The sequence below is a fragment of the Castanea sativa genome, chromosome 3, assembly GCF_040712315.1.
Source record: "Castanea sativa cultivar Marrone di Chiusa Pesio chromosome 3, ASM4071231v1".
NCBI lineage: Eukaryota > Viridiplantae > Streptophyta > Magnoliopsida > Fagales > Fagaceae > Castanea > Castanea sativa.
In genome coordinates, this window is record NC_134015.1 from 55976228 (window position 1) to 55994595 (window position 18368).

The 18368-nt window shown below is 33.4% G+C and overlaps 2 protein-coding genes across 2 annotated transcripts; one reads left to right on the forward strand and one right to left on the reverse strand.

Moving 5' to 3' along the window:
* Nucleotides 1-225: 225 nt before the first annotated feature.
* Nucleotides 226-5342, forward strand: LOC142629279 (uncharacterized). Its single transcript, XM_075803230.1, has 11 exons — nucleotides 226-443; nucleotides 799-966; nucleotides 1712-2098; nucleotides 2427-2510; nucleotides 2614-2886; nucleotides 3130-3265; nucleotides 3367-3529; nucleotides 4038-4166; nucleotides 4250-4444; nucleotides 4813-4935; nucleotides 5098-5342. The coding sequence occupies exons 3-11, from the start codon at nucleotides 1816-1818 to the stop codon at nucleotides 5209-5211; spliced, it is 1500 nt and encodes a 499-aa protein (XP_075659345.1). The 5' UTR covers nucleotides 226-443; nucleotides 799-966; nucleotides 1712-1815; the 3' UTR covers nucleotides 5212-5342.
* Nucleotides 5343-9155: 3813 nt separating this feature from the next.
* Nucleotides 9156-15054, reverse strand: LOC142629275 (putative WRKY transcription factor 3). Its single transcript, XM_075803227.1, has 4 exons — nucleotides 14304-15054; nucleotides 10959-11659; nucleotides 10703-10861; nucleotides 9156-9830 (listed from the first exon to the last, which is right to left on the reverse strand). The coding sequence occupies exons 1-4, from the start codon at nucleotides 14892-14894 to the stop codon at nucleotides 9548-9550; spliced, it is 1734 nt and encodes a 577-aa protein (XP_075659342.1). The 5' UTR covers nucleotides 14895-15054; the 3' UTR covers nucleotides 9156-9547.
* Between the last annotated feature and the right edge of the window lie 3314 nt (nucleotides 15055-18368).

Below are 18368 nucleotides of genomic sequence, written 5' to 3' on the forward strand. Positions count from 1 at the left end.
GCCATGAAAATGAAATACCTCCATTTAAAATAGGAACAAAAATCTTTTCCATTCAAAACAGAATAATCTATTTTAAGACCCAAAAAATCAAAGTTATGTTGTCCTTATAAACCAAAACAAATTTCTACCTAAAACAGAGAGAGTTTTAAAAGGAGCACGTAAACTAAGTAAATAAGCAAATAGGATCCCATATAAAACGAAGACTTTCTTTTGTCTGTGTGTGTCTCTGCGTGCCTTTCTCTCTCTTTTTCTCTCTTCATTTTCATTTCTCTCTGGAATTTGTTACCACTTTTCCTGTTTTCCATTGACTTTTTCACACAGACAGAGTGGAAAACAGAGAAAAACAGAGTAGCAAAAAACAGAGAGGAATCCGAGTTCCTGAGTTGGAACGACGATTCCTCTATCATTCACGCATGAATTGCCACCTTCTTCATTTCCCTCAGGTGTCTCTCTGTTTATTTTTATCTTTTTCAATATATACATACATATATTGGCAATGATGCAAAAACAGAATCAGATAGAAATGTTTTTGTATAGAAAGTTTTGTTTTCAAAGTTTGTTGACGTTTTTAAGTTAAAATGAAAATTTCTTTCAGGCTTCATTGTGTTTTTTTCATTATAATTGGTTTTTCATTCTCTTGTATGCATATATTTCAAGGTTCTGTTTGTATTTTTGGTTATGTTATTTACAAGGTAGTGACTTGTTTCTCATATTAGACCTTGCATAGCTCTTCAACCACTTGTTTTTCATTTGATTTAATTTCATTATTATTAAATTTTAATGTTTGGGGTTGTTCAGGTTATCTACTCCAGAGTTGGAGTAGGATTGTGTGATTTGATGGAGGGGAGTATCAATGTGATATATCGTCCATGAATTTTGTTTTTCGCATCTAAACGGTGATTCTTGTGCCAGGAAGCCAACCAAATGGAGAGTCAAGAACTGTTTCTCTCTAAGAATGTGTTGAAGGTTTGTGCTTGGTTTCATATAAAACAAAATGGGATTTTGATTTTTTAGTATTATGTGTAGTCTGTAATCTTCTATGGGAATGTGAAATTCACTTGAGAGGTTGTAGCACTAATAACAAAGGTTTGGCTATATTGAATTAGTTAATCACTAGAGCAATAAATTGATCTGGGGCAATTTTTTGTATAGGTAGCTATGGTTTGAATTTGGTTTCTTAATTGAAGTATGCTAATTTCTTCAAAGGAAATGTGTTAAGGATTCCAGCCTTTTAGCATTCAGTCCAAAATTATACCTATTGAGGAATCAATTTGATGATCCTGTATTTAGGATTAGACAGATTAGTTGGCATTTGAACCAATGAATTTTGTTGTTTTTGCTTAAGTTGATGGTCATTGAGACAATCATGAACTGCTAGTGTGTACCCTTGTTTCCAATTATTTTAATATTTCTTCATGTTGGTTAAGCTGAATTTCTCATGTTTCACATTTTACTAAATTGTTTATCCACTTGAAGGTTTTCCATTGATGGCTTGTAAAACCCTATATTTTGTATGTTTTTCAATCAGCTGGCCTTTCTGAATCCTATGTGCGTATTTTTCATTTCCATAGCTTATTGATTTAATGACTGATATTGTCACTTGTGAGAATGTGGAAAGATGAAGGTTGCTGTGATTTAAAATTGACCAAGTTTCCTGCTTTTCTTTTTGTTCATTATATACTTAATCTAAGATTTTATTGCTGGAATGCAGGGCAGATTTTTGGTTTCACATGGAGTTATCCACTGTGCCTGATCTATCTGTGAAGTTGGCAACTTATACGAATTTATTTTAAGTTGTAAAGTATAGTTGTCACAATGGGTAGCTGTACCTCAAAGTCAAATAGTAGAGTTAAGACGCCGAAGAAGTACTTTCGTAGATACAGAAAAGGCCACAGCAAGGTTTCCACTTCCATTCCTGATGTACCTTTGAACGGGATTGTTGATGCTGGAAATTGTGTAGGAGACTTTGCTGTTGGCAAGTTTGTTCATCTCAATTTCGAGAATGGTGCTGCAACCACCCATAGGATATCTGAAGTTTCTAATAAGGCATTTCATCTCACCCAGCTCCAATGGAACCAAAGTCAAATTGGTGCAAATGGTACCTTCTTTTTTGCTCTCTTAGTATGGCAATTTAACAACCACATAAGAAAAGGAAAAGATGAAGATATCAAGAATGAGTACCTAAACTTCTTTGAATTTTAGTGGAGAGGTTTAGGAGTTGGTTCAATTATTAAGGATAGAAACAAATAAGTTAGTTTAGACTTTACAATGTGAGTTTTTTGAGAGAATTTGAATTTAAAATCACATAAATATGTCAATGGTAGTTCTTGCTGGTTTAGGAATTTGTGGAATGGACTATTTGCGTTCTTCCCTCTAGTTGACGCAAATGCTTTCATTTCTGAGCACAAATAATCAATTAATTTCAGGAATATGCCAAGAAGAAGCATGGTTTGACTCAGTTAGTGTTCTAGAATCTGATTCAGATGAGGAATACAGTAGTTTACATGGAGGTAATAAAATTGCATCTCATCAGAGCAGAAGGATTTTTTTTTTTTTTTTTCATTTTTATATGCTTTTGTTTGTGACTTTGTCAATGGTCTTTTTGGCTGCCAGATTCTTTTCATTCAGCAGGTAATGCAACTCAATTGCTCCAGTATGAAACTGCATCCTGCTTTGTAGATAGTGAATGTAGGTATGAGGAATTTTACGGAAGCTACCTGAAATTAGATGGAGGTGCACATAACCCTGGAGAGAAAGCACAAGAAAACAATTTGAAGTCTTGCCAAACTTTGTCAAGTTCCCCTTCACTACAAAGAAAGCAATCTGCAGTTATCATGTATTCTTTTAAGACGAAGTCGTTAGATAGAATTGAAAAGACAGAATATTGTAAGTACAGAAAGCTTTTAGAGTTAACATAATGTGTCATTAATCAAGAAATTTGGTAAAGAATTTAAATTTCAGCACTATTTTAGATGTCTTGCCAGGAAAATGTAATTGTGCTTCGGCATGTGATGGAGTTTTTTGGCAATAGATATAGGCGTTTTGGTTGTTGAATGTGTTTTAAGTACATGTGTTAATATGTATGAACTGCTAGCTCCTACAATACTAAACATCAAAGCGCATTGGCAGGTGCATCTGAGAAATTTCTATATGGTCCCAAAGCTGGACTGCAGATTCCATGTTCACCAGGAGAGAAGCCAACTTCAGGATGCTGGTCTCCGTTGTCACCTTCAATTTTTAAGCTCCGTGGCGAAAATTATTTCAGGCATGTTAATCAGTACTTCTTTCCATCAGTTGGTGATTTGATCCATTCTTTGTTTTCTAGTGAAGGTTTGACGGTTTAAATATTAACAATCTATTGTGCAGAGATAAACAGAAATTCCCTGCTCCAGACTGCAGCCCATATGTACCATTTGGAGCTGATTTATTTGTCTGCCCTCAAAAGATAAATCACATTGCTCAACACCTTGAACTTCCTTCTGTGAAAGCACACGAGAAAGTGCCTGCATTGCTAATTGTTAATATACAGGTTCTCTCTCTATTTTAAAATACTCTCTGGTGTAACTACTTGAGCTGGATGAACGGAAACTTTCACGTCCGATTTTGAAGGGGGATATCCTATAGGATCCTTCATATGCTTAGTTTTTTATTCCTCAGAGTCGCTAAGGGTCATTGTTAATAGATTGTTTTATAGTTCATTTATTTTCATCTAGGACATGGACCATGCTTGTAATCTAGAGAAAGGGAGGAAGAAAAGACACAATAATACCCTAGTGAATTCGTTTAGATCCTTGTAGTATATGTATAAAACTGTGTTGAATTTATTTTTTCAATGAATTGTTGTGTTTTTCCCAGTGTATATTGCTATGGAACAGTGATAGGGAACAAAATTTTCTGTAATATTGGCAATTGTAGGTTGGTTTGCTAGAGTGGATACTCGGTTTGTAGTGGTTAAATTCAAGTTAAATGCCATTAACTTACGCATACAATAGTGGATCTCAATTGTTTATTGTGAATTGCTTTTGGTGTTGTTACAGCTTCCTACTTACCCTGCTACCATGTTCCATGGTGAGTATGATGGGGAAGGCATGAGCCTTGTGTTATATTTCAAAGTATCCGATCATTTTGATGAAGAGATCTCTCCTCATTTTCAGGAAAGCATCAAGGTACTTACTCATCTTTACATATAATTTCCATATATATGATTTTGATTATCCAAAATTAGTGCTCATGTTGTGTTCTTTCACAGAGACTTGTTGACGATGAGATGGAAAAGGTTAAAGGGTTTGGGAAGGAGTCCATGATTCCCTTTAGGGAAAGACTAAAAATTTTGGCCAGAGTGGTTAATCCTGAGGACCTCAAATTGAGTTCTACTGAAAGGAAGCTTTTACATGCTTATAATGATAAGCCAGTGCTTTCACGCCCTCAACACAATTTCTTCAAGGTAAAGAGAAGTTTCTTTTGTACTTCCAAGTTCACTTTCTTTACCAATAGCATCATACCATTCCCAATGTAATTATTAAGACCTCAAGTACTGTGTTAGATTATGGAATTCCAAGCTCTACTATTTTTCTACTTACAAGTTATAACGAAGTGTATCTTTTAGTTCTTATTATCAGACGTTTTGAGGTGATGAAAGGACTGCTGTAGCCGTGAGTCATTTTTAGACCCTTTAATGTGTCTAAAAAAGTTGAGAAATTTGACCTAACTTGTGCTAATGTTTCAATAGAGAATCATAGTATCAAATCCTATACAAACATCAGGTTCTTAACATGGCATCAAACTAATGTTGCTGTGTCTCTCATTATCCAGGGGCCTAATTACTTTGAAATTGACCTTGACATACATAGCTTCAGCTACATATCTAGGAAAGGATTCGAATCATTTCAAGACCGTTTGAAGTACGGGATACTTGATATGGGTTTAACCATCCAGGTAAAGTAATTGTCTTACCAATTACGTATTGTTGAACAAAATAACTCCAAAATTTGATTTTGGTTATTGCATACCAGTTTAAAGATTTGTTTTTGAGCATTTGATAGCTTGTTCAACTGTTGTTAAAAAATGACCAAGTTTTTCTCTCAATATTGATGACAGGCACAGAAACCAGAAGAACTGCCAGAGCAAGTACTCTGTTGTGTGCGTTTGAACAAGATTGATTTCGTAAATAGTGGTCAAATACCAAAAATAAATTGTAACTTTGAAAGATGATTGATTTGGATAGGCACATGCAGGATAATGCATTTAGAGCCAATGATTTCTGTAACAGAAAAATAAAGAGGCATTTATGATGTAAAAGTTTACCACACATTTAAATGAAATGAAGAGAGAATTAAATAAAATGGATGAAAAATCAATTTTTTAGATGCACAAAATGAGCTGTTCTTAAATTATGTTCAAGTTGGAAACTACATTCTTAGTTATCCGTGCTACAAGATTATTAGTGAGTTTGTTTTTTGGTTTTACTATTGACATACAGTGATTCTAATTCACTTTTACAAATCGCCCAGGGCAGATTTATTTATAAAGCTTAGGAAATTTACTTTAAAATTTTCAATTTTATACTTTTAAATTCTCAAAGGTAAATCACTTATTTCATGATTTATCAATAACTCTAATCTATCTATGAAATGTTAATTAAGCGCCTGTTTGTTTCCCTTTTTTGAACCAAAAAACAAAAAAAGTGAATAGGTGTAGAAGAGATAAATTCGGGGAAATCTTTGTGTTGCTACATTTGACATTGAGGATTGAGTTTTAAAGTGAACTCTGAAATAAGATAGAGAGAGAAAAGAGCGATCAGATCGAAGGGGTGTTGTGTTTGTGTTTGTTAAGTTACTGGTTGTTCTAAAAGCTTAAATTATTGAGATATGATAAATTTAATCATTTAACCACATATTTCTAACACTCCCCCTCACGTTTAGCTAGCTAGTTAGTTGTGAGTTAGTTAGTTGAATACAACTGTCAAGTCTATTAGGGTAGTTACAATTTTCCCGCCCTGGTTTGTGTATATAAAAGGGGCTGAGTTATATTATTGTTTATACCTTTTCATTCAATACAGAATTCATTCAATCCTTTTCTCTATCTCTCTAAACTGCAATTTCATTATACCATTGTTGAAGCTGTGTGTTCTGTATTCTAACAATGTTTATGTTTGTTTGGTTTGGTGGCCATGCGCAGTCAAGCTTATAAATGAAGAATTTTGTGTTTGGTAGGATTTCAACATCGCACGTTTTGGTCTCAAGAAACATAATTCTCACGTTTTCACATTGTCCTTTTTGAGTTGCAATTAGTCGAGTTCTCATTTGATGTGCGGTGCATTTTGTTAATTTCCTCCAATATTTCAATAATTTTACTTGTAAAAAATTGTAATTTTTAGTGTTCTATTTTATAGACAAAATAAAAAATTGCTAAAAACGTACATGAACAGTGCGCGCTTGTCCCCCGCAGCAAAAAAAAAAAAAAAAAACAATACGCAGACGCAGCAATAATAAGTTTGATCCAAACCAGTACTATATGTGTTTACAAATTTGAAAATTACGTGATATTATGACTGATATAGATAAGCTTGTTTCATGCCTATTAAAAAATATAAATGCAAATATCATATTGATAAATAAAAGCATCATTCAATAATTGTTTTTAAAAGCTAACATGGACCACACCACATCACATCAACACTTTGTAAAAAGTTTGCAAGATTGTTTGGGTCTCTCGCATTTACTCTTCTTTTAAATATGGTAAGAGGATGTCACAGATTGAGAAAACATGGGAGTTTTTTTTTTTTTTTTAATGGTTTAGCCACATAAAGAAAATACTAAAATATGATAGAATTTCATAATTTATGGTAATAAATAAGAGAGAGAAAACTAAAACATTAAGTAAGATAGTGTTTTTTAAATAGTTAGATTGCTTAGAGATTTACGATAGATAAAATGTGTAATTTTTGTAAAATTACATCAGGTATAACTTGAATCTATCACTATATATATATATATATATATGTATGTATGTATGTATGTATAAAATTGCTTTTTACATTCTTGGTTTTGTGTAATTAATTTTTTTTCCCATTGTTGGACTTTGTTTCTACTAATGCAAAAGCAACTAAATTTGTGCAAAAATACCATATTTATAATCAATTTTTTCTCATATAAATCTTAGAAAACTGACATCAAAATTTCATTATACTTGAATAATTAATTAATAAACCACTTAAAATAAATAATTTTAAAATTTATATTTATTTATCATATTAGCAATCTTTTTAATTATATAGAATATATACCACAATGTAGGTTATAAATATAATGTTACTACATTGATTATAAATATGGTATTTTTGCACAAATTTAGTTACTTTTGGATTAGTAGAAACAAAGTCCAACAATGGGAAAAAAATATTTTGGCATGTGTATTAAGAGCATGAAGAACATGCAATTCAACGGTTAGATTTTCAAAATATGTAGTAATGTTTATTTTATTGAGTAAGGATGTAATCTTAAGTTACAACCAATTTTGTAATTAAACTTTGACCATACATATATAATTTCAACCAAATGTAATTTACTATTCGATTCATAAACTAATCTTTTATGCATTATTTTAAACTATAAAAATTTGAATTTAAACAATTTATTGATGACATAGCTATTAATTTTTTATCACCTTGAAATTTTCTAAAGTATGGAGAATATACAAAGATAATGTTATCTAACGGTGAGTTTGACAAAACTTGCAGTCAATTAAAAACTATTTGTTTGTGTAATATTGTTTAAAATTACACTAGATAAAACTTGAATCCAACATTTTATATATATAGAGAGAGAGAGAGAGAGAGAGAGAGAGAGAGAGGACTTTTTCAAAAATTCCGAAACATAAAAGATGAACCAAACTTACTTGAAGTTAACTTATATACGAATTGTTTATGATTTTTTTTTTAAATTTTTTTTTAAAATTTTTTTTTTGGGTATCACGCGTAGTGGGTTTACAGCACCCCACTGGGCCCACTCTCGTATGGGTGGACAACCCCTATGTGAATGAGGTGTAGTACATCCCATTGATACGAACTACCACCTCCTAGTAAGTGGGATTTAGTTAATAACTACGATGGTCTTGTAAATTGTCGCCTTACCTAATCATTTGTTGTATGTGATTAGAATTTAGAAGCGATGCATTGGGGTCTATTGTATCAAGTTAGCTCTAATGAAGCTTGATTTCATGTAAAAATATAATATAATATATAATATATAAAAGTTGAAACGTAATATTTATTATTATTATACTCATTTTGACTTTTGAGTCACATCAACATAGAACTTCGGTCTACCTTAATTTATTTTAGTATTCAGTCCATTTGATCAACTTTGATCCATTTCGATTCTAATTCGGTCTATTCAGTCCATTTTGGACTAATTAGGTCTTAAATTGATTCTTTTTGTAAATTGCATCATCAGTTTTTGACTCAAAAATAGCATTATACTTACATTTAGAAAGGAAAAAATATTCTACAATTCTAAACAATAATTTAAACTTACTGTAATATGGAATGTGGGTGAACTTTACATTACATTCTTATAAAATAATTATATTACATTTTTCCCGTCCATTTCCGATTAGTAATAATAATAATACCACCTCCTTGTTAACAGACTGTGCATCACATATTTTACTATCATCTCTTCCCTCACCAGCTTAAGGTCTCATATAATGCAAATGCCATATACCAAAAGTGAAATAATGACATTTAAAAAAAACAATCATATTCAAACAATTGCAAAGAGATATAGCTCATTGTGACATCCAGGGCTTTCGTATTGGTCAAGTGTGATGCAGTTCGGCCTCCTGTTGATCCTTGAATCAGCCCAAAAATAAGATTTATGCATCTTATGGTAAAAGAAATGCAAGATTATGCTGCTGCAGCGACTCACCTTGTTGCCTGAAATTAAGCTGGGAGGAGATGAAGAAAAACATATTGCAAAATCAGTCTTTTAACTCCTCTGTGCACTGCACTCCATTAACTAGTCTACAATTTCATCTTATCCAGTCAATTTAGAAATGAAAAGATTGGAGACCATGTAGATCAAAGGGAACACCAAACAGTCCTACAAACTCACAACAAACAGGAAGCAAAACAAATTTAAGGACACACACTAAAATTTTAAAAAGAGGGAAAAAAAATCCTTGAACATTCATTCATTAAAATATCAATAATGCACAGGCAACTATATGGAAGAAAAATACTTATATTTTCATGTACAAAAGAATGCACGGAAATATAGAATCGCAATAGAATACTGCTGCTTACACTAGTTTACATACAACAATTACAACCTCAACCCAAGTAAGTCTTGTCTTCAACCAACTTCTCTGTTTTCTTTCCATTATCCTCTCTTTCTATATGGCAGTTGGAAAGGTGGGCCTTCATCAAAATTATGGCCTCAAAGTGTGAAAAATCAGATCTAATAAAAGATAACTTACAGCTTTTGCCTGAGAATGGCAAAATTTCATGTTATTTGTCGCCCACTGCTCTCCATGTTCACGAGAAAAACTAAGTTATCTGTTCTTCTTTCAATCGTAAACGTGCTATAGGCTGTTGTTCATTGTTCCCAAGACCCATATTGTTAATTAAGGAATGCTTCTCAGGCAGAACTTTGTCTGGTTTTGACTGTAATGCAATGCTGTTGGCTGTGTTGTGGCTGCTACTTTTAGCAGCTGGTATGTCATGATTATGCTTGCCCTCATATGTTGATATGACAACTTTAGGATCTGATGAAGCCCTCTCAACGTGTTTACGGACGTTGCATCCTACAGTTGTGCATTTATAATACCTTCTGTAGATCAGAAAAAAGATGCATAAGGAATTTCTGGAAAAACAATCCAGGTAGCAAGGAAATAACACAATCATTAAGGATAAATTAATTAGATACAACAGAAGCACACTTCACATCAACAGAATACAAAAAAGCAACTAAAGAGCTCTTATGAAACAAAAACTACATACTCTAGAAGAATCCAAATTGTTGTTTTCCTACGTATTTAGGTAAATGATTTGGTTGAGACATTGATCTGAGTCCCACAGGCTGAGGTGATGCACATAGTTTGCAGGTTACACATGCATCCATGGGGATTAAACTCAAATGGGCCAGGAATAAATACCCAAGCGTACACAACAATAGCCAAGCCTTATTCTCAACTCCCAAAAGTTTTTGGGTTGACTATGGATCCTCAACACACACATGCGGCGCACTAAACAAGCATGAATAATAACAGTAATATAAATTTATGACTAAGAGTTCTGAAATGTTAGGGAGTGGAGTGTAAGAAAGCAATCATAAGATCTCTCCCTCCCCCACCCCACCCTCAACCGTCCCTAACTCCCTCTCTTTTCCCCTTCCTACCACTGGCAGTCCCACATATTCCTTCTCTCTCTACCTATTGTTTTTAAGAAAGCAATCATAAGAGTTGATGAAAGAGAGGCAAAGTGATATAAACTTGTGGCTGAGTTTTCAGGAAGTGTTAGGGGCGGCTGAAAGCTTGAATATATTATAAAAACCATTTTTTTCTCATTGACAATTTTTAACAGAACATCTATACTATCAATTTATAATCATCTTCAGAAGGATGGTGTGCACAGATCTTAGAATCAGCAAACACTAGAGTTCTATCAAGAGATAGCAATCAAAGATAAGACAAGTAATATTACCTTGGATTAGGATTTCCTTTGACAACTTTCTGTCCATATTTGCGCCACCTATACCCATCATCTAAAACATCCACTTCACTAGTTGTCTGCACCATGATCCTAGGCTCTGTGACAGTCCTATGTGAAAAAGCTGGCTCTGAAACCCTGACCTCTGTACTCCTGCATAAGGAACAAAGATCTGTTAGAAATTATAAAAATTGCCAGTTAGGCAGAAGCAGATAGATATTTAGATTTTTAAAGAGAGAGTTAGACGTACTGTCTCTCTGCTTCAGGTTCATCTTCATCTTTTTCATCTACTCCAGTTTCAGCATCATCCACTACCTCGCTTTCAGTCGTACCAGATAAGTGTTTAGGTGTAGCTTGGCTCGATTCCTGATCCTTCTTTGACATTAAATAAAGACCTGTCTCTTCTTTCAACTTGTTCAAATTCCCACTTTGAACTAGGCTAGCAAAGTCTGGATTTCCCAGATTAGAATTTCCAGTATCTTTTGCACGCTTCTGAGGTAGTTCATGGTTGTGCTGCCCCTTGTAAATTGTTTTAGTTACTTGGCCATCAAGAGAGCGCTCAACCTTTTTCTTGACGGGACAACCTAAAGATATGCATTTGTAATAGCTTTGAAGAAATTCACTACCTTTCACTTGCTTCAGCCCATATTGCCGCCAGTTGTAGCCATCGTTAAGAGGATTATCAACAGCAAATGTAGAAGGTTGGGATCTCTGATCAAAATGAGAGAAATCAGATGATTGATTCACAACGCCAGAGTCTGGTATCGAGGGTGGCACCTGCTGATGTGCAGTTGTATTGGTAGTAAAGGCTGGAAGCTGTGTTAATGATGTAGCAGGCGCTGCCGATAATGAAGATGAATAATCAGCTTGAATATGCACATGGGTATGAGCTTGTGCAGCCTGAGCTGTGACCTGAGCCAGAGCTTGCTGGTGAGTCATCCCCAAGGGTCCCTACTCGTCTCATGAATCACAAAAATAAGAAGCCACTACGAGAATGAGTTTTGACTTCTAAATAGTAATATATTTGGAATTGGAGGTTATAAAGCACAATCTAAGAAGCACATACTTCAAAATGGCCAAAGGAACTTGTATTTGAAATTTATCTGGTATGGAGGTGTATTGGATAGATATCAAAAAATAAGAAAATTCTCCTTTTTTATCCACAATAAAGTTGGGATGCAGCTTAGTATATGCTTGGATATGGGATGACTACATTTGGGGATGAAAAGTGAACTTTCTAAAGGACAAAAAGGAAAAAAGAATCCAAAAGTAGAATACAAGATCTAGTATTTTAGACAGCTAAAAACCTTCAAATTTCTACAAATATCAGGCATGGATCATGGGCCATGTGCTCTTTTTAACTTTTTAAATTTTAAATTAGCTTGATTATCTTATGCCTTTTTTATTGATGAGTTACACAAGCAGCCAGTGGCAATTTTCATACCTTTTGATCTTCATTTATCTTTAAACTAAAAATTAGCAGAATACATGCTTTAAAAATTATATATTAATTAATTAATGTGTCCCTTTCAGAATATATCCTCGATATTTCCAAAATTGCAGTATCATTTTATCTGTATCATATTGTACCTTTATACCATATCCATGCCAGTTTTTTGTACAACAAATTAAACTGCTTCATCATGAAAAAGTTTTTATTTTTTAATTTTAAGAAAAATAAATTTATCCTTGTTCAAATTGCATTGATATAAGGGTTTTACTAATATAAGCCCTTAGGCATACATTAGTAAACCATTTTAGGTAACTATTTAAGGGAAAATGAAAAGGTGGCTAACTTTTTTAATAGCTTTTTCAATTTCTCATAAAAAGTTTTTTAAAATAGACCGGACCCTTAATATAAACCATACAAACCTCTTACCCATGAATAACTTCACAAACATTCATTTGAATTCATATGTTCCTCTTTTTTGGTAAGGGTTAGGCATTGAGGATTCTAAAGAAAACATCTTAATCCTTAGAAGCAAAATCAATATAAGCCTAACTATCACTCGTACTCTCAAATATCAGAAGAATATATTGGAGGTTAGCCTCTTCAGCTTAAGTTGGAGTGCTTATCTTGGGAGTTGAAAAAACATCACAAAGAGATAACTTAGGTTCATTTACTAGAAAAAAAAATACCATTCACTAAATTAATGAACATGCTTATTAGCTAAGAATTCAAATTTTATTCAGATTCCATATCAAATCCTCCGATGGACACCTTCAATAGGATCTTTGCAAAGAATGAATGGCTATGATAAAGTAGCAAACTTAGGATTTCAAGGACATATTAGAGACCCCCATTACAACGTCACATATGTATATGAAGCAAAAACAAAATAACCCAATCTTAATTTGGACATGGAAATAGGACTCCAATATCTGCTTAGAGTTATACATTGCAGTGCATTTCAGTCATGATTTCAATCACAGTAACTGTTTTATAGCAAGAGTTAAAAGTGCTTAAGTTTGCGGCTAGTGCTAAAGGTGATTAGGCAATAGGTAATAACTGTTTCTGAAATGCAATTGAGATTATTAGAGTCTAGAGAATATTTTAGATAATTAGTTAGGTTAATCAATTATAGGATTAGTTCAATCAGTTCACAGAGTTGTGTGTATAAATAGGACTTTTGAGCCTCTGAAGTAATTCATTCTGAGTTTTCATGTTTTGTTTTGGTAAAAACTGAGTGTGAATTCAATTCCTTCTAAACTCTCTCTCTCTCTCTCTCTCTCTCTCTCTACAACTTTTCGAGGTATTAGAGCTAGAATAGGGCAGGCTAGAAAGTGATGTCAATCAACACAATGGACCAAACATTGTTGGACTGACTCAATGAAAAAATGGTGACACAAACTAACTAATATCGGAAGCTTTCCATTTTCCTCACTATTAATATTCATGCTCCCAACAAATACTAGAAAGCGAATAAGGGGAAAAATGTTATTTGTTTTGCAATAAAATTAATAGTAGCTTTAGTATTTTTCTATAAAGACAAGAGATACTCAATAGTTGCAAATTAGTGTAACTCTACTGTCCAAGTTCTTACACTCCTAACCATTCATAGTTTAAATAAGGACGCAGCTTGGCTCTATTGCTCCAATGCATTGGACCCGATACGATATAGACACGTGATTACATCGTGTCAGGTCCAGTGCACAGGAACATTAGACCCAAACTTTTACCCTTTGAATAAAGGGTTCAGATTTTTCCACCTCATAATTATTTAAACAAAATTTGATTATCACACCACTATTTTGATTTTCCAGTTTAAGATGTTGATGATGTGACAAAATTTGAACCATTCATTTAATTACGAACGGATAAGATTTTATGAACTGATTAACGAATTGATTATCCTATACAATAATATAATAATAAAAATCCAATCCATTTCCCAAGATATCAAATTCCAAGAGGTTCAAATTTTCTCGGCAACCAAACAGGAAAAAGTAACAAACATACTAAAAAAGTACAACAAAAACCATTTCTACAAAGCCAAATAACTTTCCCAAAGTACCCTAACGAAAGTAAACTAAATTACACAAACTGCCACAAGCAACCAAAAAAAAAAAAAAACCCAAAAACACTGAGAATTACCTGACCCAGCGAGTCAAGGAAGCCAGCGGGGATGAGTCCGGGCGGAACTGTGAAAATCGACAACGGCGATATCGCCAAACCCGTCGGCCGGTTCTGCTGAAACCGGAACTCTTCCTCTCCACCGCCGCCGGAGAAGGACTTATCATCGTCTTTTCCACGTCCACCGCTGCCACCGCCTCCTCCTCCAACATCTTCGACAGCCATAGGAGGAGGAGGAGGAGGAGGCAAACTCGGCCGCTGAGCCGCCGGAGAAGTCATAGCTCCGGCGAGGAGCTGAGAGAAAGACTTGCAGTCATCGTTATCGTTGAAAAAGCTGGAAACAAGAGTCATGGGCCCCGGGCTAAAGCCCAGCCCACTTAGGCCCAAGCCCGACCCACTACTATTCCCACCGCCGCCGCCACCTCCTCCGCCGCCGTTGAATATAGTTTCCATCGAAGTTCGCGGCGGAAGAGTTATCGTGGGACGTAACAACGAAGAAGAAGAAGAAGAAGAATAAGACGCCGTTAGTTTTAACGGTAAAGAAGATGAAGAAGTAGAAGAAGAAAACGACGTCGTTGACGGTGGTTGTGGCTGTTCTTCTCTCTTTCCCATTTGATTTTTCCCAACAAAAATGAAAAAACAAACAAACAACCTCAAACAAACACAACAACTTTAATATATCAGAACTCTCTCATATCATACGTATGTGTCTGTTGTTTTTTTTTTTTTTTTTTTTTTTTGTGGGGAAAAGCTCTTTGCTTTTTTGGATCTGAATTTCAGCAAAAAGTCCACGCCGCAGATACGGGAAAAAAAATGCCATTTTATAATTTTTTTTTATTTTTTATTTTTTGTTTAATAAAAATTTAGTTGCAATCTAATTGGTTATTTAACAAATGGATTTACTCCCATCAGAAAAAAGAAAAAAAAAAAGAGAGTGAGTGAAATGACGGATTAGTCCTCAGAGACTTTATGGGAAGAGGAAGTTTGATGTGAAATTGCCAAGTGTAAAAATGGTATGGAGGCATGAAGCAGGTGAGTTAATTGGTGATGAAGTCTATGATGTGGCAAAAAAATTGTTGGGCAAGTTTTATATATATATATATACTATATTAGTTGTATTATTATTATTTTAAATGGTCATGATAGCTTGTGAGTTGTCACACTTTGCCTATTGTTTGAGTTTATTTATTTATTTATTGATTTTTTGTTTTTTTTATAGCTAAAAGTCACAAAGTGAGGATATAGTAGATGAGTAAATATTCAATCTTGTAATTATTTGGATATTTTATGGAAGTGTATAATTTTAGGTAACCTCATTTGCTTTTAAATGGGTATGAACAAACTTTATAAAAAGCATATTTTCTAAATACACTTATTTAACTCTCTCTCTTTTGGATTAAGATCCTTTAAAATTTTAAGATATTACTTTTTAAGGTGAAACTTACATAAATAATGTTATCTTTTTCTAAATATTATTGATTAATTTATTCGTATAGTCGAATTTAACGAGAGAATATTGTCTATACTATTTAAGGAGTTTTATCTAAGTTTTGTCATGTTTTTTCTTTCTAATTCTAAAACAAAGTGGGTGGGACCAGGCGAGCTAGTTTGATGCGTGGGGCAAAGGGCATGTACTGCTCCCTTTTCTTGATCTAGCATTTTCTTCTCCTTCGTAGTGAATCACCCACTCAAAGAAGAGGCAGGCCTGCACATCCTATTTGAGACTGCTAAGCATAAATATTCACCTGTTAAAGATATGGTTTTTTCTTTTTTGTGGACAACGGACAAATGCAATATATATAAAGTGATATGAGGAACATTGGTGTGGTGCCGATTGTTAATCCTCATATGCTTAAGTTAGTAATTACTATTTGTTCCGGGAACTAGTAGATTTTTTTTTTTTTGGTAATCTTAACGCGTACCTTAATTTGAAGTTTTTAAATCATTTTATGATAAAGAAGTAAAGAACTTTATAGGGCATCAATTTTTAAATCTTTGTTGTCATAGTTTATAAGAGATAACGATTGTAAATGTAGGCATGATTCTAAGAACATGATTAATATACGAGTTGATTGCTTTTTTTTTTTTTATGGGTAAATCAAGCTGAAGTCATTCTTGCTCTTTCTTGACCTTTCCAAATTGAACTGTTTCTATTAAAATTATGATCGAGCTAAGCAAGTGTTAGATGAACTGAAGCTATATCAATATGGGTTAGTATTAACTAAGAAAATCAAAATTTACCAATGTTTTCCAACAAAAATTTGTCAAGGTAATATTTTACAATAAACAAGAACTACTTAAAAATGTTCATATCCAGCTAATTTTTTGTAAGCAAAATTTCAAAACCCTTTTAACAGACATGAAGCAGATCTCAAGGACAAATCAATTACTATATAAAAGACATGTTGAGTTTAATAAATGAAACGGTGTGCTTCATTCCAAAATAGAACTGTTAATTATATAAGTATGGAGGGAAAATTCTCAGGTAGTTCCGGAGTATAGTGAAATGGTGCTCCCTCCTCTCACATTCATGATAAACCCTACCATAAATTTAATGAGCGAACTCCACCTTGAATGTGAGAGGAAGGATCATCATTCTCCGTGCTCCGGAAGTACCTAATAATTACTTAGTATGAAGCTCAATACCCTCTTATTAAGCAATCACAATCACAACGTTACACACATGTCAGAACTCAAAGGACCAGAAAATATCTGGTTAACTATTTTTTTGTCATTGTTGGGCAAACTATAAAAGCCAAAACTCGTGCCATGACTAAAGGCATAGTGGACAAAATGTCTTTGTGAATATACATGGAAAAAAAAACTATTTAATAATAATAAAATAGGGATATGACAAATATTATTTAGACAGAAATATAAAGGATTTCGTGTCCAAAAAAAACTTTATCAAGTAACACTATTTAAATAGACTAATCAAGAAGTTAGATCGAGTGGTGAGGATTTTGAGTGAGCAATGTCGTTTTCCTATGATGGAAGAATGTGATAAACAAATGATAACCTCATGAGAGGTATTGGACCACTAGGGTCTAGTACACGAATCCTTCATTTTTTTTTTTTAAAGGTGTTTTTTAGTTGTTGAAAATTTTAGAAAAATACTATAAGATGTCATTTTATAGTAGGTTGACAATAAGTTTTAGGACTAGTGTTCTTGTGTAATAGACATAAGAGAATACAGACATATAACAAGTGGTAGACACGAATAAATATTCTATTGATCGAGTCCAGTTTATAAGAGTACACAACTTAAGTTGTGTCTATAAGAATGTAGCAGATAAATCGATTGAACATGTTAACATTGTCATAACTCTTAGTAGAGTATTCGCATCAATTCGTGTAAAAATTCATGTTTATTTTAGCGTAAGAATTTATTTTTTCTATTTTACATATTTATTTTTTAAAATTTTCAATACTAAATTATCTATTTTATATTATATTTTATTAAAATATTAATTTTTTTTAATTATTTTAATTGTTTATTTTTTTTACCTACACCCTCTTTTTTCGTCTCGAAATACATAAAGAAAAAACAAACAATTAAAAACAAACAATGTCAGTGAAAATATAAAGACTGATGATTGATTTTTACAGTCAAAGTTGTAAAATATAATTTTCACCTATTAACACTTTGTGTATAGGACTAGGGCTAGGACTAGGACCATCCTATTAAGCTACAGAAGAAAGTACCAAACAAATAAAAAGTAAAGGCAAGCTTTGATGAAAATTGTACCGTATCATCGTCGGCAAAATAACAAGCACACAGTAAATGTGCCTCTTTAAAGAAAAAGACAGTACCAATGTGGCGTCTTGACTCTTTACACTGACACTTCTTGTTTCTAGTCCAAAACCACCCTCACAATGTTTCACATTTTTGTGGTATAAATGGTTAGCAAGGTGTATAATGCAAGGACAAAATGGGAAAGGACTATACTTAATTTTTAAATTGAGTTTAATACTAATATATATTTGTGTCATTGGGGTATGTAGCTGTAGACCCCAAGTGGTAGTTGCAATGGAAGTATTCGGTTGTCCATTGATGGCAACCTGCAGTGTTCGTGCTGTGCACGT